Source organism: Ahaetulla prasina, chromosome 1 (assembly GCF_028640845.1).
Source record: "Ahaetulla prasina isolate Xishuangbanna chromosome 1, ASM2864084v1, whole genome shotgun sequence".
NCBI lineage: Eukaryota > Metazoa > Chordata > Lepidosauria > Squamata > Colubridae > Ahaetulla > Ahaetulla prasina.
The window spans coordinates 13165770-13191560 of record NC_080539.1 but is presented as its reverse complement, the minus strand read 5'-3'; the positions used below and the strand labels follow the sequence as shown (position 1 = coordinate 13191560).

At 42.8% G+C, this 25791-nt stretch overlaps 1 protein-coding gene across 3 annotated transcripts in view; it reads left to right on the top strand.

The window, feature by feature from the left end:
* The window catches only part of AKAP1 (A-kinase anchoring protein 1), a 70580-nt gene extending 48102 nt beyond the window's left edge, over positions 1 to 22478 (top strand). For all 3 annotated transcript variants that reach the window (XM_058164233.1, XM_058164235.1, XM_058164234.1), the window contains exons 5-11: positions 1013 to 1140; positions 4084 to 4261; positions 5125 to 5275; positions 7562 to 7629; positions 12825 to 12898; positions 16652 to 16717; positions 21388 to 22478. In XM_058164233.1, coding sequence (XP_058020216.1) covers positions 1013 to 1140; positions 4084 to 4261; positions 5125 to 5275; positions 7562 to 7629; positions 12825 to 12898; positions 16652 to 16717; positions 21388 to 21450 — 728 coding nt within the window. In that variant the 3' untranslated portion in view covers positions 21451 to 22478. The remainder of the gene's footprint in view (positions 1 to 1012; positions 1141 to 4083; positions 4262 to 5124; positions 5276 to 7561; positions 7630 to 12824; positions 12899 to 16651; positions 16718 to 21387) is intronic.
* Positions 22479 to 25791: the final 3313 nt, after the last annotated feature.

Genomic DNA, 25791 nt, shown 5'->3' with positions numbered 1-25791 from the left:
GGCCTGAGCGCTCGGCCAAAGAAAATGGGCTCCCAAGCTCCATTTTCAGCTTTGACAACTTCCTGCAACCCTGGAGCCAGCGAAAACGGAGCTCGGGAGGAATGCCCTCTGCCCTCCCGAGCTCCGTTTTCACTGGCAGAGGCACTGTGGGCCAGTCCTTTGCTGTTTCCAGGGCAGCCCGGCTAGCCAGATCTAAGCACCCCACTGGCCGGATCCAGCCCCCGGGCCTTGAGTTTGCACCCCTGGCCTAGATAGTGGTGTAAAGCACTATAAGTCTAAGTGCTATTGCTATTGCTGAGAATGGTCCAGATCCGTGTTTCTTAACCTCAGCAACTTTACGATGGGTGAATTTCAAGTCCCAGAATTCCCCAGCCAGCCATACTGGTTTTGAGGAATTCTGGGAGTTGAAGTCCACCCATCTTTAAATTGTTGAGGTTGAGAAACACTGGCCCAGATGGAAAACCATTGAGTTTGGTGTGATTACAATGGATCGGTGGTGGGATTCAGCCAGTTCGCACCTATTCGGGAGAACCGGTTATTAACTTTCTAAGCAGTTTGGAGAACGGTTGTTGGAAGAAATCTTATTTTGTTTTTTTCCACTTTACAGGGCTAATCCTGTAAGGAAACATTCTGGTGTTGTTTCTAGCCTAATCTGGTTAACCGTTATTACATTGTAACAGCTAAGGTGAAGCGCCTATCGACCTGAGTGACGTTGAGTTGGCCACACCCACATGGTCACATGACCACCAAGCCACGCCTACCCAGCTGGTCATTAGGGCAGAGAACCGGTTGTTATTTGAATCCCACCACTGCAATGGATTGAATTCTTCCTTTCACATCAATATTGGCCTGGCTGCTCCTTTATAGGATGCTAAGCAAAATCATTCCTTTCTTGCTTAAATGAGGAATCGCTTATTTTTGTGAGGTAGCCTATCTTGATTCTTCCTGTGTGCCTAAACATTTTCTAAAATCTGTATTTTCTCCTTCCCTCCCCACCCTTCCTTCCCCACAGGCTCTCAGCAGAACGTTGACAAAGCACTGACCCTGATTGGAAAGAAGTTCAAGGATTTGAGTCTCACCAATATCTACGCTCCACCTCCCCCACCATTGCCGTTGCATTCCCTCCCCATGACCTCCTGGGTAAGCACAAAGTCAAAAATTCTGGGTCCCATCTTAGTAGAACTGGAGAAATTGCTGACGCTGGAAGGACTTTGATTCATCAGTTGTTGGGTTGCACCAGCGGTGAAATGCTCCCGGTTCGGACTGGATCACTCGATCCGGTAGCAATGGCGGCGAGTGGTTCGGAGAACCGGTAGCAAAAATCCCTGCGCCCCCCACCCACCCACCCATGCCCAGCTGAGCCGCGCGATCATCAGAGGTTTGAGTTTTTTTACTTTTAAAAGCATTTTTTCTTTGGCTGAAAAAAACGCTTTTAAAAGTAAAAAAAAAAGCCTTTGATGATCGCACGGCTCAGCTGAGATCGTCAGAGGCTTTTAAAAGCATTTTTTCTACAACCTCTTTGGCCGTAGAAAAAATGCTTTAAAAGGCTCCTCTGATGATCCCAGCTGAGTTGCTTGATTGTCAGAGGCTTTTAAAAGCATTTTTAACAACCTCTTCTGCTGAAGAGGTTGTAGAAAAAATGCTTTTAAAAGTAAGAAAAAAGTTGGCCACGCCCACCCAGTCACATTATCCCCCCACCAAGCCACGCCCACAGAACTGGTAGTAACAAATTTTACATTTCAACCCTGGGTTGCACTATATGGTCCCTTGCTTCCTTGTCGCCATGTCTGTAATGGCCATTTTAAAGCATCTTAGCCTGATGTCTTCTTGGTGGTATTTTTTGTCTCGGAGGTGGAAGCATCTGCAGAATCCAGCGCTTTGGTTAAAAGATTGAAGCAACTACCACCACCTCCAACTGGTTTGTACACGTGTGTAAAGTTAGACATGTGTACTAAAGGAGCATCTGTTGCAACACTGATTTCATGTGTCATGGGTTGACCTGTAGCCTGGAGAGCTTCTGATCTTAAGATTGTGGTGCATTTATGCAGTTGTCTTTGCGTAGCAGAGGTTGGGAACTTGTAGTGCTAACAGCCACCCGCAGCCTGATTTTCAGAAATACTCTGCCAGGGTGGTAGACCTGCACCATGAACAGCCTGTTCTGTTGAAGTGGGAAGAAAGAGAGGGGATAAAACTATCAGAGAGAAAACAAGGGAGCTGTGAAGAAGAGAGGAAAAGGGAACACCAATAGAAGAGAACATTGGTAGTTCAGAGTTGAGCTGTGGAATCCTTCCTTCTGTCTGAGTGGTGGTTGTTTTTGTAGACGCTTCATTACCTAACTAGGTAACATCATCAGTTTGGTTGGAGGTGTGTTTCTGACACCAGTGGGCAGGGCATGCTTCCGGACACATCCACGCAAAAAGAATAGTTCCTTAGTGGAGTTTTGCCGCTGTAGTGTATGCAAATTCCTGCCATTTGCATGCTTTCTGAAATGTTTGACACCCATATGTGGTACTAAGAGAAGAGAATATTTGTAGGTTAAGGTTGGTTAAACGATGGAGTCCTTGGTGCTCTCTCAGCCTGGTTGTTTTCTTGCAGATGTTTTATTATCCCAATTAGCACTGATGATGTTGCCTGCTTAGGTAGTGAAATGTCTGCAAGAAAACAACCAAATTCAGAGAGGACCAAGGACTCCACAGGGCTGTAATAGCTCAGGCTGTTAGAAGCCTGTTATTAGAACACAGCAGCCTGCAATTACTGCAGGTTCAAGCCCGGCCCAAGGTTGACTCAGCCTTCCATCCTTTATAAGGTAGGTAAAATGAGGACCCAGATTGTTGGGGGGGCAATAAGTTGACTTTGTAAATATACAAATAGAATGAGACTATTGCCTTATACACTGTAAGCCGCCCTGAGTCTTTGGAGAAGGGCGGGATATAAATGTAAATAAATAAATAAAAAAAAAGGGCGTCCCCACCAGCCTTTGCTAGCTTGCTTGGATCTATCCTGGCCTCATCTATACGATGCAGCCCTGGAAAAGGTATTTCTTGGTTGAACAAAGTTTTCTCACCCCCTAGTCAACAATCGTTCTCGGCAAAGTTGTGACATTATCTTAGGGTTTCCAGAGAAACGATTCAGAACTAATGACATGGTAAAGTATTTCAAATAGAATTTCTAACTGAGCTCATTAAAGTGGTCCAATGTAAACCGACATAAAGAGAAACCTTGAGTTTTCCAAAGGGGTCTGCTTACTTTCCCAACAATTGTAAGAAATAGTCAAAGGCTGAAAGGTGATTATTGTCCCATGGTCTTGTGCATCAGGGCTTCTGAACCTGGGCAACTTTGAAACGTGTGGACTTCAACTCCCAGTATTCTTAGCAATGCATTGTTGGCAGGCGAATTCTGGGCATTGAAAGTCTACACGTTTCAAAAGTTGCTTATTTTGAGAAATATTAGATCGGTCCGACCTGTCCCAACTTAAATCTCTAAATATAAATGATTCTTAGCACCATCGGTTGAGAAAGCTAATAGTTTTATTAGAAGTCAAGTGCATTGCAATATTGCAATGCCAGAATTGAGGATCACGTGCCAACATCCCTAAGTTCAATTTTTCCCTCCCTCAACTATCTCTCATTGCCCACATCCCAGGGTAACCAATTAGAGGCAAGATGTTTTCATAATGATCACTCCAAGGGAAGTTTAGTATGGAGCTCCCTCCTCCTTCCAGCTAGGTGACCTTGAAGCAGCGTCTGAAGAAGATACAGCACTTACTTTCATTTCCCCAAGCATTCTCCCCTTTCATTCCCGCTCCCCGCAATTCATCCCAGTCTATCACCACGTAGCAGCTGACAAGATCAGTGTATTTGGGGGATGAGCAACTTTGTCTCCTTGAAGTGATTTACACAGTGTTCAATATCTCTTCCCCTTGAGCCAAGTTACCATGTAGGATGCTGTAGTCTATGCAGTACAAAGGATAACAAGTTGCTTAACTCTGCTCCCATTTCCATACAGTGTTATAATCTATAGCTTGGAAATTAAATGCCATTACTTGTGCTTGGAAATACTTCTCTCTTCATCCTTCTGTGGCAGCTCATGCTTCCTGATGGAGTTACAGTAGAAGTTATTGTGGTTAATCAAGTCAACGCCGGGCACTTATTCGTACAACAACACACGCATCCCACTTTCCACGTCCTTCGTAGCCTAGATCAGCAGATGTATCTCTGCTATTCCCAACCTGGGATTCCTACGATGCCAACCCCAGTAGAGGGTAAGTCTTCTCTGATTTGGTTTCCATGCCCCTTTGCACCACCGATAGAGGAGATAGTGTTGGTTTTATCACCAGACATGGGACTGCATTTTGGCTACTAGGCAATTGGCCTACATTGATGGCCATTTGTAGTGTCCCACAGTCATGTGATAGCAATTTACGCTATTCTGGGCCCAAACTGTCATTTGCTTCCAGTTTTTACTGTAGACACCCCATAGCAAACAATGGGCTTGTATAATGACCACAGATTCATTTATTATAATGGATTTGTTGGACGACCATTGCAAAAAAAAATTGGGTGGGTCACATGATGACTCGTTTTACAACCATCATGACTTAAAATCATAACGGACATGCTCCATTATGATCATAAATTGAGAACTACCTGCAACTTGAAAGACTGTTAGTAAAGGAAGGACTGGCTTAAATAGGGTTTTTAAATATGGATTTTATTGGGGTTTATTTTATATTTTGTATTGTATTTTAAATTTTAGGCCATATTGAATAAGTTTTTTAAAGAGTGTTTTTATTGTAATATATGGTATTATTTTATCTGCCTGTTCACCGCCCTGAGTCCTTCGGGAGAAGGGCGGTATAAAAATTAAATAATAATAATAATAATTATTATTATTATTATTAAGGCAGAGCCCGTTCTTCTACCGCAGAGATTATGACGGGTAGACTTCAACTCCCAGAATTCCTGCCTGGCTCAGGAATTCTGGGAGTTGAAGTCTACAAGTCATAAAAGGGCCAACATTCCCCACTCCTGCTCTACAACAACTCCCACACCATCCCCTTTTCTTTGTTTCCTAAAAAGCTCTTGTGTTGCATCCTGAATTGTTCCCCATTTTTCTGCTTTGCAGTTGGCGTCGTCTGTGCCGCACCAGGTGTGGAAGGCGCGTGGTGGCGGGCACAGGTGATTGGCTACTTCAAAGATGCCAGCGAAGTGGAAATCCGATATGTGGATTATGGTGGATACGAACGAGTCAAGATTGACACACTTAGACAAATCAGGTGAGTTGAGGTAACCAGGAGTTCCTCTCCATGCGGTTGGAGTCCTGAATTCTAAGAATGTTGAACTAATAATAACAATAATAATAACAACAACAGAGTTGGAAGGAACCTTGGAGGCCTTCTAGTCCAATCCCCTGCCCAGGCAGGAAACCCTACACCATTTCAGACAGATGGTTATCCAACATTTTCTTAAAAATTTCCAGTGTTGGAGCATTCACAACTTCTGCAGGCAAGTCGTTCCACTGATTAATTGTTCTAACTGTCAGGAAATTTCTCCTTAATTCTACGTTGCTTCTTTCCTTGAACAGTTTCCACCCATTGCTTCTTGTTCTACCCTCGGGTGCTTTGGAGAATAGCTTGACTCCCTCTTCTTTGTGGCAACCCCTGAGATATTGGAACACTGCTATCATGTCTCCTCTAGTCCTTCTTTTTATTAAACTAGACATACCCAGTTCAAGGTCCAACTAGATGGACCTTGGCTCATTCTTGGGGGCTCTTTCCAGATTCCCCACTTGCAATTAAGGCACGAGTGTCCAACACTGGCAGTTTAAGACCTGTGGAGTTCAACTCCCAGAATTCCCCAGCCAGTCATGCTGGCTGGGGAATCTGGGAGCTGAAGTCCACATGTCTTAAAGTGCCAGTGTGAGACAAATCTGAACTATAGATGAACATCAGTGGTCTGGAAGAATCAGCTGGAAAGGGTGATTCTAACATAGTGTAGCGGTTAAAACGTTGACTTTCCTTGGGTGGGTAGACTGGTTGAGCCATCCTCGCAATTATGTGATTGAAATTTGAAGGGTTGACAATCGGCAGGTGTTCATAACTCCCAGTGCCCTCCACTCAAGTGACTGTCATTTGCATGCTTCACAGCCATCTCTGGACAAGCAGAGTCAATGGAGAAAGCGGCAATAAAATTGCCACCCATGGTTACTTGATGTCTCTCTTAATGACCATATTGCTGAGCAACATCATTGCTGCTCCCAATTGTGGTCGTTAAGTGAGGGATACCTGTATATATTTTTACATATGTATGTATGAATGGTGTGCTGTTTTTAAATTCTTGGACAAAAAAACCCAAACAGCTAAATAAATAAACTCTAGCTTAGTCATACTAAGTGTAAGTTGATCTTGAAAACAGTTTGGCTGACTTTCAAAATTCTGTTATATTGCTGTATTAGCAATAAAGATCTTTCTCACAATACAAGAAATTCTTAAGTTGGGCAGCTACACACACACACACACAGCTGTAAGTAGTCAGGGGACCAGGTGACTCAGGGCGGCTTACACTATGTTAGCAATAGTCTTCATCCTATTTGTATATTTATATACAAAGTCAACTTATTGCCCCCAATAATCTGGGTCCTCATTTTACCTACCTTATAAAGGATGGAAGGCTGAGTCAACCTTGGGCCTGGTGGGCCTTGAACCTGCAGTAATTGCAAGCAGCTGCTGTTAATAACAGACTGCATTAGCAGTCTGAGCCACAGAGTCTCTGAGTCAGGTTGCTTAATGACTGCAATGGGGAGCAAAATTCTGAGTTCAATTGCATTTGTAAATGAAGGACTATTGACAAAAATAACATTGATTCCTGGGATAGTCCAGCTGGCCTTTGTGGGAGGTCAGTATTAATCATTTTGGGGAACTCTGGTCTAAGCCCAGTAGCTTGCTGCCAAAAATATTCTCATTTTTTTTGCCTGAAGGAGCTAGAGCAGTGGTTCTCAACCTTTATAGTGCTGCGACCCCTGTAATACAATTCCCCACAATGTGGTGACCCCAACCATAAAATTATTTTCGTTTTCAGTTTATCATGCCTGAAGCCGTATTGGCTAGCAATCTGAACTGTTTGCGATTGCCTTGAGGATAGAGGCATTAAAGCGCAGACTCCTCCCCTATTAAGTTTATCGCGCCTGAAGCCAGATTAGGCTAGCGATTGGGAGTGATTGCAGCTGGCTTGAGAGGGAGACATCAGAGCAAAGATTTCTCTCTTTGTTAATTCATCGTGCCTGAAGCCGAATTCGTCTAGCGATTTGAAGAGCCTGCAGCTGGCTTGTGGAGTCAACCATTGGAACGCGATTCTTTGACTCGCAAGTATACTTCCCATATTTCCGATGGTGTTAGGTGACCCCTAGCAAATCGTCATTCGACCCCCAGCGGGGTCCCGACCCACAGGCTGAGAACCGCTGAGCTAGAGGGAAGGAAGCTTTGGCTCTCAGATTGTAAACCTAGACATTTCTATGCTGTTTTAATTCATTTCCTTATTATCTCCTTTTTTTTTTTTTTTTAAAGGTCTGACTTTGTAACCCTGCCGTTCCAAGGAGCTGAGGTTCTTTTGGACAACGTGGTGCCACTTCCAGGTAGTACCCCCTAGAAACACGAGAGAGAGAGGTGTCTCGTCTTTGTGGTTTGGGATTTTATAAGAAAATCAAGAATGGTATACGACAAGCTCTGTCTTTTTGACTCGGAGGTCAGGCTGCACACTTTTTCTAAAGATCCATGTTTGGAAACCTAAATTTCACAGGGTTGCGTCCGATTTCTAAGATCAAAGTGTTACCCAACTGTCTTGGATTCTGAATTCCAGGGATCCCTTTTTAAATCCTGTTCCTGTTTTATTCTTGTGTTAAGCTGAATGAATTTAAGTTCATCTATTACAAAGTAAGACACGCCTTTTGAAATTAAGGGACATGTCAGTTAATAAACACAAAATCTCAAGGTATTTGAATATTGTACTCACATTGCAAGATACCCACTGAAACGGCCCTATAGGAGTGAATTGAGTTGACAAAACAAATAATATGTGATGACCTGGGGCATGGCACAGAGGCAACACGGTCAGCTGACAGTTCAGACCACCCCTTTATTGTTCAAAACGTTCCCCAAACACTTCCACATTTCTGGCAAGTCCCAGAGCAAAGTGATGATACACACACACACACACACACACACACCACTCCAGCAGCCTCTGGCTGCAACTACTCCAGCCCAACACTGTGAGCACAGCAGCTGCAAACAAGAAATCCAGCAGGGCAAGTGAATAAGTCAGTTAGTCTAGGAAGTAAAGGAACAAACAAAATCCAGAAAACGTCCAAGGTCGGCAATTGCACATAACACTCCATGATTTCAGTGTTTGTTCTCTACAAATGCCCTCCCCACAGCGTTTCCTTCAGTCTCAGTCCCCAGGTGTGCCTTGTGGAGAGGGGTCGGGCTCTCTCCTCCCAAGTAGTCTGTTCAGTTTCCGCTGTTCCTGCCTTCTCTCCACTCTCGGTGCTTGTGACCTAGGCCCAAGTAGTTATTACCAGACACAATCAGTCCTAAAGAAATGTAGTTTATTAGAACAGCTGAGAATAACTTCATTCTCAGCTTGTCCAAATTAATTCCAAAACAAATCCTTCAGAAAAAGTCCTTCAGCCTTATCAGAAACCTTTGTCTTCTTTGGCACCCTGCCAAAGGCTTTTCTTGGCAAAGCCCCACAAAGTGCAGAAACAAGAGACACTGACTAGAAATCAATGTACCAACGTTGCTTTCCTACAAAGAGCCCAAGAGTCGTTGCTCTTTTGAGCCTTATGGGAGGGGCCAATCATCTCCTGGCCTTACTCCCGAGTTGTCATTTTTGCTTTAGGTGCTCTTGTCTTCTGGCAGCTCTTTGCATGCGTGCACTAGGAACAGGCTCCTCCTGTTCCTCTGCCTCTTTGCTATCCGCCTCTGGAGGCTCCAGAGTCCACGCATCGCTCCCAGATGGCCCTGGCCCCATCTCTGCCTCCAATGCAGAGCTCTTGTCCAGGCTTTCCCCAGAGTCCAGGACTGGCCCATTGTCCTTCCCAACCTCCTCACTGTCCGACTCTGCTGCTAGGTCCCCCGGATGCTGTTGGACCACAACAGTGCTCGAGGATCAGGAGGGGGTGATCTTTGCTCATCGCTTGAGCTCGTGTCTCTCATGTTCACTGGTTAGTCAATCTTGATCACCCTCCCCCCTTCCTCCCTGCCTACAAGCGGTCCCCATCCTGAAAGGCCCTGGCCTGACTCAGCCTGCTCCTCCCCATATTCCAACAAAGCCACTCCAGTTCCAGCTCATCTTCCTCCACAGATTCAGGCTCCGAAGTGGGCATGACACAATAAACAGAGATTTACAAGCTAGAATCGGTACCACTGATAGATTCATCTCCTAATGACTGCATATATAAATTCTCACTCTTTTGAACATAGGTAGTCCTCGATTTATGACCACAGTTGAGACCAAAATTTCTGTTGCTAAGCGAGAGAGTTATGAAGTGTTTCTCGCCACAGCATTAAACGTTATCCCTACAGTTGTTAAGGTAGTTACATAGTTGTTAAGTGAAATCTGGTTTCCCCATTTATTTTGCTTGCCAGAAGGTCATCACATGACCCCAGGACACTGCAACCGTCATAAATACCTGCCAGTTGCCAAGCATCCATATTTCGGTCACGTGACCATAGGGCCGCTGCAACAGTCGTCAGTGTGAAAACTGGTCATAAGTCACTTCTTTTCAGACCTATTGTAATTTTGAATGGTCACTAAATGTAAGGTTGTAAGTCGAGGACTGCCAGTATTGTGATGTGGAACCCATGGAATGTGATGATAATTCCTCAGTCACGGAGTTTAAACGTGATTGGGATAAATACACGTCTACCATCTGACAAAAAGTAAATAAAACAAAACAAAACAAATAAAAATAAAAATTAAATTAAATTAAATTAAATTAAAATAATAAAATAAAATAAATAATATAATATAATAATATATTATAATATAATTAATATAATATAATATAATATAATATAATATAATATAATATAATATAATATAATAATAAAATAAAATAAAATAATAAAATAAATAAATAAATAAATTAATAAATAAATAAATAAATAAATAAATAAAATAAATAAATAAATAAATAATAAATTTCTTAAGTCTGGCAAGAAACTTTCAGATAATTTATCCTGCAGTGAGGACTCTGAACACAAAAAGGATGCTGCAGTCGAATTTCTGTATAACGCTAAGCTGGATGTATAACGCTAAGCTTGGGTCACAGGGGTTGTTGGGTTATGGGGCCATTTAGCCACCATTTTAAACAATTTTCCTCCCTGTGTTTGCCTGTGGAGATTCTCAGTCATCCAGGTCATGGTTATCCCAAAGGTGCTTTTTTTAAAGAGACCACTGGACTTTCTGGTTTTTCCTTTTGAAGACTTTTCGCATCTCATCCAAGGAGCTTCTTCAGCTTGAGAGAGCAAAACATCTTCGAAGAAAATCCAGAAAGTCCAGTTGCCTCTTGAAAAAAGCGCCTTTGGGTTCTCCTGTGTTTATATATGTTTTAACGTTATATGGGGATTTTTTGGTTCATTATTTGATTTCGGGTTGTGGTACAAGGCCCACAGTTACATTATTTGAGTTAGGCAGTCTTATGAAACTAGTTAATAAATAAACAAATGGGGGACAGAAGTCGAGTCGCCTCTTCGCCTCTGAAAGAGGGTTTTCCCAACGCATCTCTACTTGTTTCTGTATGCAAGGTAAACTTGGGTGTTGAGCAGGACAACATTCAGACATGCAGGTAGAAGAAGAGAGAAAGCCACAGGAGAAGTCCTTTTTCAGGTGATGTGTCAGGCACAAAGAATCAGGACCACACGTTAAGCTCTAGTTAAGCTGATTTATCACCAATGCCCATAAACAAGAAGATAGTCAACAAATGGTTTAGCAGTAAAATTGGCACTAGATAAAAGTCAACAGAATTCAGGAAGGGTTGGGCTTAGTTTGTGAGAACGTAAGGACTCTGGGCTTATTACTCTCTTGACTCCGCCCCCAGGCTGTGCTACATTCTGTTCCCTATTTGTTTATTTATTAACTAGTTTAATAAGGCTGCCCAATTTAGTGTGGCCAGCATACCAAAAGTAGACCCAAATAATAAAAAACCCACATAAGATTAAACCAGACATAATATCTAAATACAGGTAGTCCTGGACTTACGATCAGTTACCTAGCTGCTGTTCAGAGTTATGACTGATCTACCGTGGGTGGGGAGTATTTATGAACTGAATTTGAAGATATGACAGCCACCGGCAAGTGATTACAAGATTGCATTTTAGGTGTTTAGAAACAGCTTTCAGGGCAGTCACATGACTGCATTTTACAATGTTTTTGTTGAAAGCTGGCGTTTGCTTCCAGGTTTTAGCAAAACCACGCTCCTAGCAAACCATTGATTAATGACTACCATTTTAAAAAAAATCGGTTGGTCATGTAACAGTGCTTTATGACCAATTATGGGTTACGACAGTGATTGGCAAGACCTACCTGTACAGGACACAAAATTTAAAGTGGCAACCAAAGCACCATAACCCAACAACTGAAAGGCGGCTCCATTCATCCAGCCAATCAATAAATTGCATTGGTGGAAAATGATGGGAGGGGCTGAGTTCGGATTCTGCTGAGACTTAACCTCTAACTCAGGAACTGTTCTGTTTCCCTCCCCCAATACTCCCAACAAAGAGTCAGTCAAAGGCCTTCTTTTCTAGTTTATTTACATAGATAAATGTTCTGGCCACGTCTACCCACGGGCCTGCCAAGTCTCTGGAGATAACTAGGAAATTATAGATAAGGCCAGAGTTACTCACGAATATATTCTTCCCTCCATTGATACAGTTTGCCCGCGCAAATTCACTGCTTTGTCCAAGACAAAAAGCCAGGAAGTCCCGCCTCCTGCTTTTATAGCCTCTGTGGGTGTCACTGCGTGACTCATCATTCTTTGACTTTGTCCCAACGCCTCCTCTGCTGCGCGCGCCGGTCACGTCTGTGCAGTTTTGCATCAAGCCAAAATTGTTCTTGGGGCGTTGCCAAATCAGAAGAAGGCCCGGAAGAATCAGGCCTTGCCGGCCCCCCCTCCTCCCTTTGGGTGGGTGCCAGGGAGGGAGAGGGCCCAGGAGAAGCAGGCCTTGCCAGGTCTTCTTCCTCACTTTCTGAATCATCCGAGTCCAGGAGTCCGAGTCCAGGAACCTGGGTCACAACAGGAACTTACCATACAGACTTGAAGATAAACTGAGAAATTTTAGGTGCCAAAATATACCCCCAAAATTGGGTTTGGCTTACCTGCAAGCGTATTTGGTAATACTTTTTAAAAGTACCTGCATTTACCGCACTTGTATATAAGCCCATCCATGTATAAGGTGACCCTTGAGTTTTTAACCGAAATACTATGAAAATCCAATTATCCACCAAGTCAATTGTGAAAATTAAAACATGAGAATTTTGAGGCTCAGATTATTCACAGATGGGCGTACAAGCAAGTATATGCAATATCGATATTCTCTGTGTAACACTTTTTCTGCTTTCTTCATGATTTTCATGCTTTGGATAATTTTTAAAAGTTGTTCCTTGTTCCTTCCTCCTTCCCATCTCCCCAACCCCCGTTCCCCCACCCTAAAAGGCACGTATAACTCAGTAGGAAGATTTCAGGAGAAATTCTGTATGGCTTAATTTAGTTCTGGATTCAGGGACCACTTTGAATAATTATTCTTTCTCTTCCCCTCCTTTCTATTAAAGATGATGATCACTTCTCATCTGAAGCTGACACGGCTGTTAGTGAAATGACCAGGGGCACACCCTTACTTGCACAGGTAAGTGTAACATCTGGTGGGTTGCTTATAGCTGCTTTGATTTGATTGGGAAAAAGCATTTGTGCTGAGGAATCCTTTTACTTCCCATTAATGAGGGAGGAGGAAGTGAGCGGCAAACGAGTAAGAAATGGTAAATTTGTAAATTCCAAATTTCTTGATTTCTCAGTGATCAGAGCTGATGTTCAACAACATTTGCCATCAAGCCTGCCCTTGGCTTGTTCAAACTCAGTTTGATGTTTCTGTTGTGACCCAGGCCCAAGTAAGTCAGTGAACTCAGTCAGTGAAAAAACAAACAAACTTTATTCGAACAGCTGAGCATTACTTCATTCCCAGCATAGTTCAATTTAATTAAAGCAAATTCCTCCCAACACAAATTCCTCAGTCCTATTGCAAACCTTGGTCCAATTAGGCAAACTGCCAAAGGCCTTTCTTGGCAAATGTTCAGAAGTCACAGATACAAAAATAAATGCAAGAAGACGAAGCTACCAACCTTATTTTCCGGCAAAGCCGAAACGCCTTGCTGGTCTGTTTTAAGCCTTATGGGAGGGGCCAATCATCTCTTGGCCCTACTCCCGAGTTGTCCTCTTTGCTTGAGCTGCTCTTGCCTTCTGGCAGCTCTTTTCATGCGTGCTTTAGGATTAGGTTCCTCCTGTTCCTCTGCTTCACTACTATCAATCTCTGGAAGCTCTGGAGTCCGCACCTCACTCCCCGATAGCCCTGGCCCCACCTCAGCCTCATCACTGTCCGACTCTGTTGCCAGCTTCGCAGGCTGCTGGCGGACCACAGCAGTTTCTAAAGTGTAGTGCAAGTCAGGGGTCTCCAACATTGGCAACTTTAAGACTTGTGGATTTCAATTCCCAAAGTTCCTCCCAGAACTCTGGGAGTTGAAGTCTACAAGTCTTAAAGTTGCCAAAATTGGAGACCCCTGGTCTAAGTGGTTAAGGCACCAGGCTAGAAAGTGGGAGATGATGAGGTTCTAGTCCCACTTTAGCCATGAAAGCTGGCTAGGTGACTTTGGTCCAGTCCTTCTCTCTCTCTCCCTCTCCCTCTCCCTCCCCAACTCACCACTTGGAATCATATTTGTGAGGAAAATAGGAAAAAGGTGTGTTGGGTTGCCGCCTTGAGATATTTGTAAAAATAATAAAGGCAGAATACAAACAAACAGATAAGCTATTCTTCACAAATTACTGTTTGGACTCTGGCAATGTGTTCTACCCTTGAAAAGTATCTGGAAGTTTCAGCTGGTACAAAATGTGGCCATGTGGGCAATCTTGGGTGCCCAAAGAATGGTGCATTGTAACACCGTTGCTGTCTGCCAGGTTGGTTCAGGGTTCAATTCAAGGTGTGGGGTTGTGACCTATAAAGCCCTATATGCCGTGGTTATCTTCGGACTAAGAACCATCTTTGATCCATTACATCAGCCCATCCCACCCGGTCAGTCAGGAAAGATATGTTATGGACCCTATTAGCTAAAAGAATTTTGACTGGCAGGGTTCCGGAAGTGACACTTCTCTGCTGTTACCTGTTGTGGCCCATCACCGGCCAGCACAGCTGGCAGCAGATTTCGACAGTGAGGAGGTTGGGGAGGAACGTGGGCCAGTTGTGGAGTCTGGGGAAGGCTCGGACGATGGCTCTGAATCGGAGGCAGAGAGAGTGCCAAGGCCCATCTGGTAGTTCTTTGCTGCCTCTGGAGTCTCCGGAGTCTGACATCAGCGAGGCAGAAGAACAGCGTGAGCCTGTTCCCAGTGTGCGCATGCGCAGAGCTGCCAGGAGACAGGAACAATTAAGGAAAAAAGGTCGACTTGGGAGTAAAGCTTGGAAATGATTGGCCCCTCCCATAAGACATAAAAGAGAAGCGACGTGAGCTTTTGCAGGAAGCAATTAGTTCATCTGGCCGATTCAAGATTTGAAACTTCTGTTTGTGACTCTGTGCCAAGTTTGGCCTTGCCCTGACTCTGGAAATTAGCTCTTTAGCAACGTTCCATGTGAGATAGGTGGGTGTTGATAACCTTTTTCTGAAATACTGTTTATCAAGCCTTGTGGACTGTAAATGAAAGTAATTTACAGCTGTGTGAATTAAAGAGGTTTGCCAGGATTGAGTTTGTGCTGTTTAGTTTCTAAGGATGTCTAGGTCAGAACATTACCCCTACTTTGTGGAACACTCACTCTCTAGAGGTGAGATGGGTTCCCACCACTCTTTTGGCCTTCTGAGAAGTAGTTAAAATATGGCTCTGAAGCCTTGTTTGGGGTGCATGGAGGAGCATGCAGTCATGGGGCTGGTTAGCACCCTGAAAGCCCTCCTCTCGTCTTTTAATTAATTTTTAACATTCCTTGCCTCTTTAACATTTTAAGTACTGTTTTTTTCTGCTTTTAGTATTTTATTCTGTACCACCCAGAGTCCCTTGGTGAGAGAGATGGGCGCTTCTTAAATACAATAAATAAATAAATAAATGATAAGCTAGGGAAATTCTTGCCCAGAGTTCAGTGAAAAGATTTTAGTGACCTTGTTAGTGACAATCCAGGAAGATTTTAGATTTATTTATTTATTTATTATTTTGGTTTCTATACCGCCCTTCTCCCAAAGGACTCAGGGCAGTTTACAGCCAGATAAAACAACAGATACAAAAATTAAAAACAATTTTTAAAAGACTAATTCAAATTTGGCTGAGCACTGTAAAATCCAATAAAAACCCCCATTAAAAACTGTTAGGCCAGTCCTGTGCGATGGAACAGAAACGTCTTCAGCTCGCGTCGGAAGGTCCAGAGGTCAGGGAGTTGGCGTAACCCTGGAGGTAGCTCGTTCCAGAGGGCTGGAGCCCCAACAGAGAAGGCCCTCCCCCTGGGGGTCGCCAGCCGACATTGTCTGGCCGATGGCACCTGAGGAAACCCTCCCTATGGGAGCGCACTGGTCGATGGGAGGCCACCGGTAGCAGCAGGCGGTCCCGTAAATAGCCCGGTCCTATGCCATGGAGCGCTTTAAAGGTGGTAACCAACACTTTGAATTGCACCCGGAAGACCACCGGAAGCCAGTGCAGCCTGCGCAGGAGAAGTGTTATATGGGAGCCTCGAGTTGCTCCCTCTATCACCCACGCGGCCGCATTCTGAACTAGTTGGAGCCTCCGGGTGCTCTTCTAGGGGAGCCCCATGTAGAGAGCGTTGCAGTAGTCCAGGTGGGAAGTGACGAGGGCATGGGTGACTGTGCATAGGGAATCCCAGTCTGGCGTATCAGGCAAACCTGATAAAAAGCCCCTCTGGCGAGGGCCGTCATATGCTCTTCTAACGACAGCCGTGCATCCAGAAGGACGCCTAGATTGCGGACCCTCTCCGTGGGGGCCAATGACTCGCCCCCTACAGTCAGCGATGGAATCAGCTGACTGTACCGGGATGCCGGCATCCACAGCCACTCAGTCTTGGGCGGGTTAAGTCGGAGCTTGTTTTTCCCCATCCATTGGAACCTGTCTAACATAGTGGCTCAAGGAGAGCAGGCAGAGCTGAGGGGAGGCGGAGTTAAATGCATCATCATCTTAGAGTTGTTGAATTCCCACAAGCACTCCCAAGTTCAACTCATCCTGAATCCCATTGACCCTTATCTTATGCCAATTTAGTGTCAAACTTCGGCTGACCAAATTCTTCTGTATGGGCTTGAATTAGTCTTCTATGCTTCTATTACAAATGGCCCTGATTCTTTGTGCCTGACAACAACCATCCATTCGCTGTTGGTATTACAGTTTTAACTGACTTTTCTATTTGTAGGTTACAAATTACGACAGTGCAACGGGCTTGCCACTAATACAACTGTGGAGCATGATAGGAGATGAGGTATGTGGCTCAATTTTGGGAGAACAGCTCCATAATAGGTCACAGAGATCCCAGAATTAAATCACCAGCGCACTCATTATGATGATCCTTGGTGATTTTTAAACTGAAAGCAGGAGAGATCCTTCAGAAAATGTGCATTTAGTAGACTTCTTAGTAGGGTGCCATTCTTTGGGGGTGTTGTGTAGATATAGAAAGAGTAACAACTAGACTTCGTACTTCAGAGAGAGGTTGGATCTCAGTCGAACGTCCCGCCTGCTCTTGGTTGGCCGTCGTCCAGGGGGCAGGTGGACGCCACCAAATTCTTTCTGCAGTCTTCAGTCCAGCTTGTTAGATGGACAGATGGTCTCCTCTTTAGTTGCGTCTCTTTGGGTGGACAGCAACAGAGCCTGTAAGCCCCTTCACAGGATATGCCAATCCTTCTTATCCACGCAGACAGCACCAAACAATGTGGGAAAACTAAGCCAGCTTTGTTTCACTCTTCAGGATCTCAGGTGCTTTGATGGAGCCTGGCTGATACCTTTCTTGGAATTCTTTCTTTATTACATTTTTGCAAAACACTAAAGCAGGGATCTCCAACCTTGGCAACTTTAAGACTTGTGGACTTCAACTCCCAGAATCCCTCAGCCAGCAAATTCCACAAGTCCACAAAGTTGCCAAGGTTGGAGACCCCTGCACTAAAGAAAAGAAAGCAACTGGGCCAGCCCAATTGAGGGAGGAGAAATCTTGTGCGTGCACAAGCATACAGAAACCCATCTGCTCTGCAAACCCAGGAATGATAGATCCGATTTTGGGGTTTCTTCAAATTCCTCTCTCTCCGAAAGCTAAAACAGAGAAAAGCCACAAATTAGGGCTTTATCAGGAGGTACAAAGATGAGCCTTTCTGTTCATCCACCAAATGAGGCCTATTTGGCAGGAATCGAGTGGCAATTTCCAGATTTTAGACTCTCCCGCAAAGGAGATTAGCATTTCCAGGTGAGAGTTTCTCTAGCATTAACGTAATGGGCTTTTCATCAAAAGGCAAAAATCTTTATTTACAATGAGATTATTTATTGAACTGAGAACTTCTCTGTTTTTGAGGGAAATCAGCTGCTAAGGGTGTCACATGTTAAAGCGGCCTATGCGATTTTTATTGCAACAGAGAAATTCAATAACATTTTTTAAAAAATTACCAATATTCTTTGGTAGAAGAGCACGTCGATTAAGCATAGGCAAAAAGGATTTGGAAATTTGTATTTGAATTAGAGAGACTTGGTTTAAATTATAAACTTCACATTTTACGAACTGCGTATACGCACAAGTAGTAGTAACCTCCAAGGACCGTTGCTACGCAATGTGGTCCTTAAACAAGACATTGTGTGACTGCTGAATTTGTGTCACTTTTCCCTATGGCTATTAAGTGAATTATTGCAGTTTTTCAGTGAGACAATCCATAACTCTGACTTGTGACCTTCTGCTGGTTTCCCATTGTCTTTGTTTGTCGGGGTGTACATGTCTGATTGTGTGTGCTGCAACAAACTCTCTTCAACAGGATTCAATTTACATTAAATAAACTTTCTTTATATACAATACCATACAGCAGAATTCAGCTTATAATATCAGGAATACAGAAGCAATATTCATAGAAGCAAGTCATTACAGAATAGAAAGATACAGAGGCTAATATATTGTACAGAGGCACCCATTACAGAGGCCAAACAAACTCTTATTTATTTTATTTATTTTTATTTATTTTATTAAATTTTTATACCGCCCTTCTCCCGAAGGACTCAGGGCAGTGTACAGCCAAGATAAAACACAGGAATATATACAAATTAAAACATTTAAAACCTAGCAAATTACAATAAAGGCTGATAATTAAAACTTAGTTTTAAAATTTTAAAAATATTAATAAAACCCCGAATTAAAATTTAACACTATTATGCCAGTCCCGCTTGAATAAATAGGTGTGTTTTTAGCTCACGACGGAAGGTCCGAAGATCCGGCACTTGACGTAAGCCAGGGGGAAGTTCGTTCCAGAGCGTCGGAAGTTCATTCCAGAGCGTACAGCTCAGCAAGACTAAGCCACGCCCAGACTCCAAACTGTCTCTTATGTCCCCATACAAACAAGTACTATGTTTCAGTTTCCAAACAATCCCCATTGGCTGACCTGTTGCCATGTCTATTCCAGCTTTGAATATTCATACTCTGACAGTACAGATAGAGATCACATGATAATGAGGCAGGTCAACTGTCGTACAACTATGGGGGCTTCAAAGCACCTTGAGTGGTGATCACCTGGTGGGGGAATGCTGCAACAGTCATAAGTTCAAGGACCAGTCATAAGTCTTCTTGTTCAGTGCTGTCATAACTTTGAACAGTCACTAAGTGAATAGTCAGTAAGCGAGGACTTACCTGTACTGTCTTTCCACTTAAGATAGCTACATGCACACATATATACCCCAAATACTCTCTCATTTAAACTCTGGGCAGTATAAGTAATCCTCAACTTAGAACAGTTCAGTTAGTGACCGTTCAAAGTTACAGCTGCACTGAAAAAGGTGACTTATTACTGTTTTTCACACTTACTGACCATTGAGGCATCCCCATGGTCACATGATCAAAATTCAGGCAGCAACTGACTCACATTTATGACGGTTGCAGCGTCCCAGGATCATGTGATCGCGACCTTCTGCCAAGCAACGTCAACGGGGAAGCCAGATTCACTTAGCAACTGCAGTGATTCACTTAAAAACTCGCAAGAAAGGTCATAAAATGGGGCAAAATTTACTTAACAAACCTCTCACTCAGCAACAGAAATTTTGTGCTCAGTTGTAGTCGTACGTCGAGGACTACCTGTAGAAACAAAATAGAACATCTCAAAAACATCTTCAATAATTATCAGGAATCACCTCGGGATTCAAAGATTGGTTAAAGATGAGTTTAAGGGTTTTCCTGAATGAGATGCAGGTGCCAGTCCACAGGTGGGCTGCTGGGGGTTCTCAGGGGTTCGGGAGAACCTCTAGCTAAGATTCTGTGTGGTTTGGAGAACCCCCAAATCCCACTCCTGGGTGGCCCCTCCCACCCCTCCCCTCCCAGGAGTCCCAACGCAGCCTGTTTTGGATTCATGTAAGTACAGGGCGCGCACGGAGACTCAGGGAGGGCGAAAAACGGGCCTACTGGAAGGCCAGAAATGGGCCGCCATGGTGCAGGAGACAGACCAAGCCACGCCCACCATGGCTATGCCCACCCAGCAATCGGGCAGAGAACCTCTTGCTAAAATTTTTGAAGCCCTCCTCTGTGCCAGTCCTACCACTGGGCAGCATGTTCCATGGCATGAGGGCTACAACTGACAAAGCCATGGTTCATTGACCCACATGGTTGTCAATCTTCAGGATGCCTTTCCTGGATGTTTGCCCCCGCTGGGCAAAACCCATTTGATAAGACAATTTAAAGAATTATTCAGTTACAACAAAAAAAGATCAAACTGAATAGCTGAATCCACTGAAAGAGGAAATTATGTTTAATTAAAACCAGCTCTCTACTAGCTTCAAAGTGAATTCTGCATCCACTCGGCTTCAATGCAAAAAGCCAGCTGCAATTTCTTTTAAAACATCGCCCAGCATCAGAAGGGCAGTCTTGGAGGAAATACCATGTCAGAATACAGCATTAGAAGAGGTGGATGAATTTTTCTCAGCTAATCAAGTTTGTTAAAAAGTAGAATTATACCATGATTTGTAATCTGGGGGTTTGGCAGTTGGAATTTCAAAAAGAAAATGCAAGTACCTTTGGGGGGAGTGTCTGTCATAACTTCAGGCAGTTACTAAACAAGAACTACATATATATATATATATATATATGTATGTATGTATGTATGTATTTATTTTTATTTTTTTATTTGCATTTATATCCCGCCCTTCTCCGAAGACTCAGGGCGGCTTACACTATGTTAGCAATAGTCTTCATCCATTTGTATATTATATACAAAGTCAACTTATTGCCCCCAACAATCTGGGTCCTCATTTTACCTACCTTATAAAGGATGGAAGGCTGAGTCAACCTTGGGCCTGGTGGGACTTGAACCTGCAGTAATTGCAAGCAGCTGTCTTAATAACAGACTGTCTTAGCAGTCTGAGCCACCAGAGGCCCCTATATATATATATACCGGTATATATATGTAGTTCTCACCGAATGACTGCCTGAAAATAAATCTGTGTGTTTGTGTGTACACACACACACACCATTCACTTTTTAAACCAAACATTTAACCTTGATCACAAGAAATAATATTGATCAGTTCTTTCATTATGTTCATAGAGAACAAATTAATTATCAGAAAGTAAACATACGTACTCAGTTCAACATGTTTTTCTGTTGTAAAGTGTTACTTTTTGCGCTGTTCCCCATGCTGGATATATCCATAGGTCTGTATATTTAAAATCCAATATTGTTGAGCTGGAACTTTCACTTTTTAATTAGGTGAAAACCGCGGGAACTTTCAGAGTCGGTTTCCACCAGTTGTGCCAACAGGATGTATCTAATAAATTGTTCTTTGAGAAATCTGTTTACCTCAGAGTTCTGCTTTCTATGGGTGCATTACTTGGAACTCTGACATCGGACTGCGCAAGATCACTTCATTTGCCCTGTTGTTGCTGAGATCACTCACTGATGTTTCTCTTTGTTTTCTCTTCCAGTTGGTGTCCATCAACCGAACACTGGTGGAACGAGGATTTGCTCAGTGGGTGGAAAGCTACTAGCAAACCCCTTAACCCATCTTCTGGACTGTTCTTCCCCACCCCCCGTCCCTTTGACTTTCTTTCCTGTTTTTGGCACTGTTTCAAAATTAGGATTTTGTAGTCCTTCTTCCCACCCCTTTCCCCTCCCACCCACCCACCCCCCTCCCCCCCCACACGCAAATCAGTCATTATTTCCACCAGCGATTTGTGATGAATTCATCTAACTGACCACAGTTTGTATTGCATACCTCATTTTGTTGAAAAAGGCAGGGAGTTGTACCATAAGCCATTAAACAAAAACAAACCACAGCTTTAAAACTTGGCTCTTCCCCTTTGGTCAAATGTCAAGTTGTAAAAAGAAAAAGAAAAGAAAAGAAAAGAATAATTGTAATAATAGAGCAAAGAGGTTTGCACCAGGTTGGCTGTGTATGGTTTAAGGCGTGTGTTGAACGTATCTAAATTTCCTAAAAGTGACTACTGCCTTGACATTAAACTGACTTGAAATAGAGGAGATAAATTTGATTCAGAAATTCCCCCCCCCCCGAAAAAAATAATAATAATAAAATGTTTGAAACTTGGGAGCACATTCGAAATAATAGGCATATCCATATTTCTGACCACAAAAGCTAGCTACCTTCTCTTCGATTCTAGGTAAGGCCACATGTGATTGTGACTTCACTTTTAATTAAGGCTCGGTTTGTGCAAGAAACCAGGATACATTCGTTTTGCAGACCACCTGAGACAATGAATTTGACTTCAACCACTACAGCTGCGGCGTTTTTTTAAAATTCCCAATCATGTTGAATACACAGAGAAAAGAAAAATGGATCGCCAATCCTGATTGTAAGGCATCACTGTTTTCTAGCTGTTTGGAAAAAAAAAAACCTATGTAAATATATATAAAAATCATTGTAATATTTTGTACAAGAGAAAAAAAAATTACTGGAGAATTTAAAAAAAAAAAGGGAACTTCAGACAAAATGATTTTTTTTTCCATACCAAAATGTCCTCTGTAGAGAAATAGTTCGGAGTGTATCATTTACACAGCTTAAAACTTGGCTCTTCCCCTTTGGTCAAATGTCAAGTTGTAAAAAGAAAAAGAAAAAGAAAAGAAAAGAAAAGAATAATTGTAATAATAGAGCAAAGAGGTTTGCACCAGGTTGGCTGTGTATGGTTTAAGGCGTGTGTTGAACGTATCTAAATTTCCTAAAAGTGACTACTGCCTTGACATTAAACTGACTTGAAATAGAGGAGATAAATTTGATTCAGAAATTCCCCCCCCCCGAAAAAAATAATAATAATAAAATGTTTGAAACTTGGGAGCACATTCGAAATAATAGGCATATCCATATTTCTGACCACAAAAGCTAGCTACCTTCTCTTCGATTCTAGGTAAGGCCACATGTGATTGTGACTTCACTTTTAATTAAGGCTCGGTTTGTGCAAGAAACCAGGATACATTCGTTTTGCAGACCACCTGAGACAATGAATTTGACTTCAACCACTACAGCTGCGGCGTTTTTTTAAAATTCCCAATCATGTTGAATACACAGAGAAAAGAAAAATGGATCGCCAATCCTGATTGTAAGGCATCACTGTTTTCTAGCTGTTTGGAAAAAAAAAAACCTATGTAAATATATATAAAAATCATTGTAATATTTTGTACAAGAGAAAAAAAAATTACTGGAGAATTAAAAAAAAAAGGGAACTTCAGACAAAATGATTTTTTTTTCCATACCAAAATGTCCTCTGTAGAGAAATAGTTCGGAGTGTATCATTTACACAGCTTAAAACACTAGAATGCGTGAAAACTTTTCTGACATTTGTATAGCATGATACTTTCCCCTGCTTGCTGTATGGTAGGAAGAGTAATCAGCAAATTCTTATTGCTTTTTTTGCTGTACAGATCTGACTGAATGGGGAAAAAATGAGTAACATTTGGAATTAATATTGCAGTGGCGTCTTTTTTTTTTTTTTTTTTGCTCCTTTTTAGACTGGTTTCAAATGTGGAATTTAAAAAAAAAAAGAATCAAGTAATTTAAGCTAATTTAATACTATTAAAATATAAATGAATTTAAAACATGGTTGCTGAGTTGGGAGTTATTACCGAAGGGAGAGAATGTAAAAATGTCTTGTATGTATGTCAATTCTATTACAGATTTTTTTGAAATATTGGTCTTATATAGAATATGGAGTGTATGGCAAAACCTTCTTCCTCAAAAGATGTAAAAAAAAAAAAGTATTGTGTGAATCAGTCAACCTTTAAGATTTTCAGCAATTAAATGCCTCTAAATGTGAGGGACTAGTGTCATGGATTTCTTTTGTATGATTAAGGTGCTTGGTTTACAAACTTGGCCAAATTTTTTCAGGGAACTTAAATTTTTTTCTTTTTGAGAAAATTCCCTGGCTGGGGAATTCTGGGAGTTGAAATAACAATAACACTTGGACTTATATACCGCCTCAACAGTGCTTTAACAGCCCTCTCTTAGCGGTTTATAGAGTCAGCCTATTGCCCCCCAACAATGGGTCCTCATTTTACCCACCTCGGAAGGATGGAAGGCTGAGGCAACCTTGAGCCTGGGGAGATTTGAACTGCCAAACTGCAGGCAACCGGCAGTCAGCAGAAGTAGCCTGCAGTACTACACTCTAAGCACTGCGCCACTGTGGCTCCACATATCCACATACCTTAAAGGTGATGAGGTTGAGAAACATTGACCTAATAAGAGAATTTGGGTGGTTTATTTTGATTTTTTAATTGCCACAATCAGGACTCCAAAGGTGTACAAAAGGAATCGCAAGATCAGTGGACGCCAAACACCCATGATACTCTGCAACCACTACGAATATGTAAACTATATGTAAACTTACAGCAGCGAGTGCAGTCACAAAATGGCTGCCATGAAGTCAGAACCAGAAAGCAAAGGGGTAAGATTGTATAAGGCCTTCCTACTTGTTTTGCTACCCTCCCCTTGCTAATGGTTAATCAGGACAGGTTGAGAAGAACCAGAAAGAACATTATAGGTAGCCCTCCGCTTACAACCAATAATGGGACCAGAATTTCTGTTGCTAAGCAGGACGGTTGTTAAGTGAGTCATACCTGGCAATAATACCTTTTAGGTCCCGTTAAGTGTTAAATGAGCCACTGCCATTGTTAAATGAATCACGGGGTGGTTAAGCAAATCTAACTTCCCCATTGCTTGTCAGAAGCCAGCTGGGAAAGTTGCAAAAAATGATCACATGACCCCAGGATGCAGCAACTGTCATAAATACTAGTTACCAAACTCCTGAATTTTGAACACATGACCTGGGGGGGGGATGTTACGACATTCATGAGGACTGGTCATATGTCAGTTTTGCATCCATTGTAACATCAAATGGTTGTTAAAGGAATAGTTGTAAGACAAGGACTATCTGTATCAGTGGTGAAATCCAAATTTTTTTACTACCAGTTCTGTGGGCGTGGTTTGGGTGTGGCAGGGGATGGATACTGCAAAATGCCCATTCCCTCCCCACTCCTAGGGGAAGGATATTGCAAAATCTCCATTCCCACCCCACTCGGGCAAGCCAGAGATGATATTTGCCGGTTCTCTGCACTACCAAAATTTCCGCTACCGGTTCTCCAGAACCTGTCAGAACCTGCTGGATTTCACCCCTGATCTGTGTAGCCAAAATGGTGCTAGTTTAAACTCTTTAAGGACCTGGATTGTGAGCTGTTGCGCATAAGTCAAAATGCCAGCAAGCAAAAATTATTAGAGGCTTAAAAGTCCTACGTGGGGATTATCTTCCAGATAAATCTTCGCGCTTTCAATGTTACGTGTACAACATCTGTTTCAAGTGCAAAATGAGGTTGACAATAACAGTCAGAAGGGATCTTGGAGGTCTTCTAGTCCAACCCCCTGCTTGAGCAGGAGATCCTATACCAGTCCAGACAAGTTGACAAACTGATCAACTGACATCGATCCATTTGGACCCTTAAAGAGTGCGAGCTGATTTCAGAACAAGGTTGATGTCAAGTTCAGATCACCTCAAAAAAAAAAAATGATTTCGAAACAGCCTGGTTTCACACTCTGGGATTCGTGTTGTGCAGAAGACAAGTTTGTGCTTTGGTGCACAAAAGGAGCGTTTGGAACTGGGTGAAATCAACCCCAGAGTTCTCACTTGAGGCACAAACTAAACTTATCCTATTTTGGACTCAATGTGAAGACCCAGCTGTGGAGAAGGCTGGGGTGCTGGGAAGGATGGAAGGGAAGGGAAGAAGAGGCATACCAACGGGAAGGAAGAGGGACTCAGTTACGGAGGGGATGATGGGTGCACCATCGGGGCTATCTGAAAGACCAGGCAGATCATTACTGGGAAAAGCTA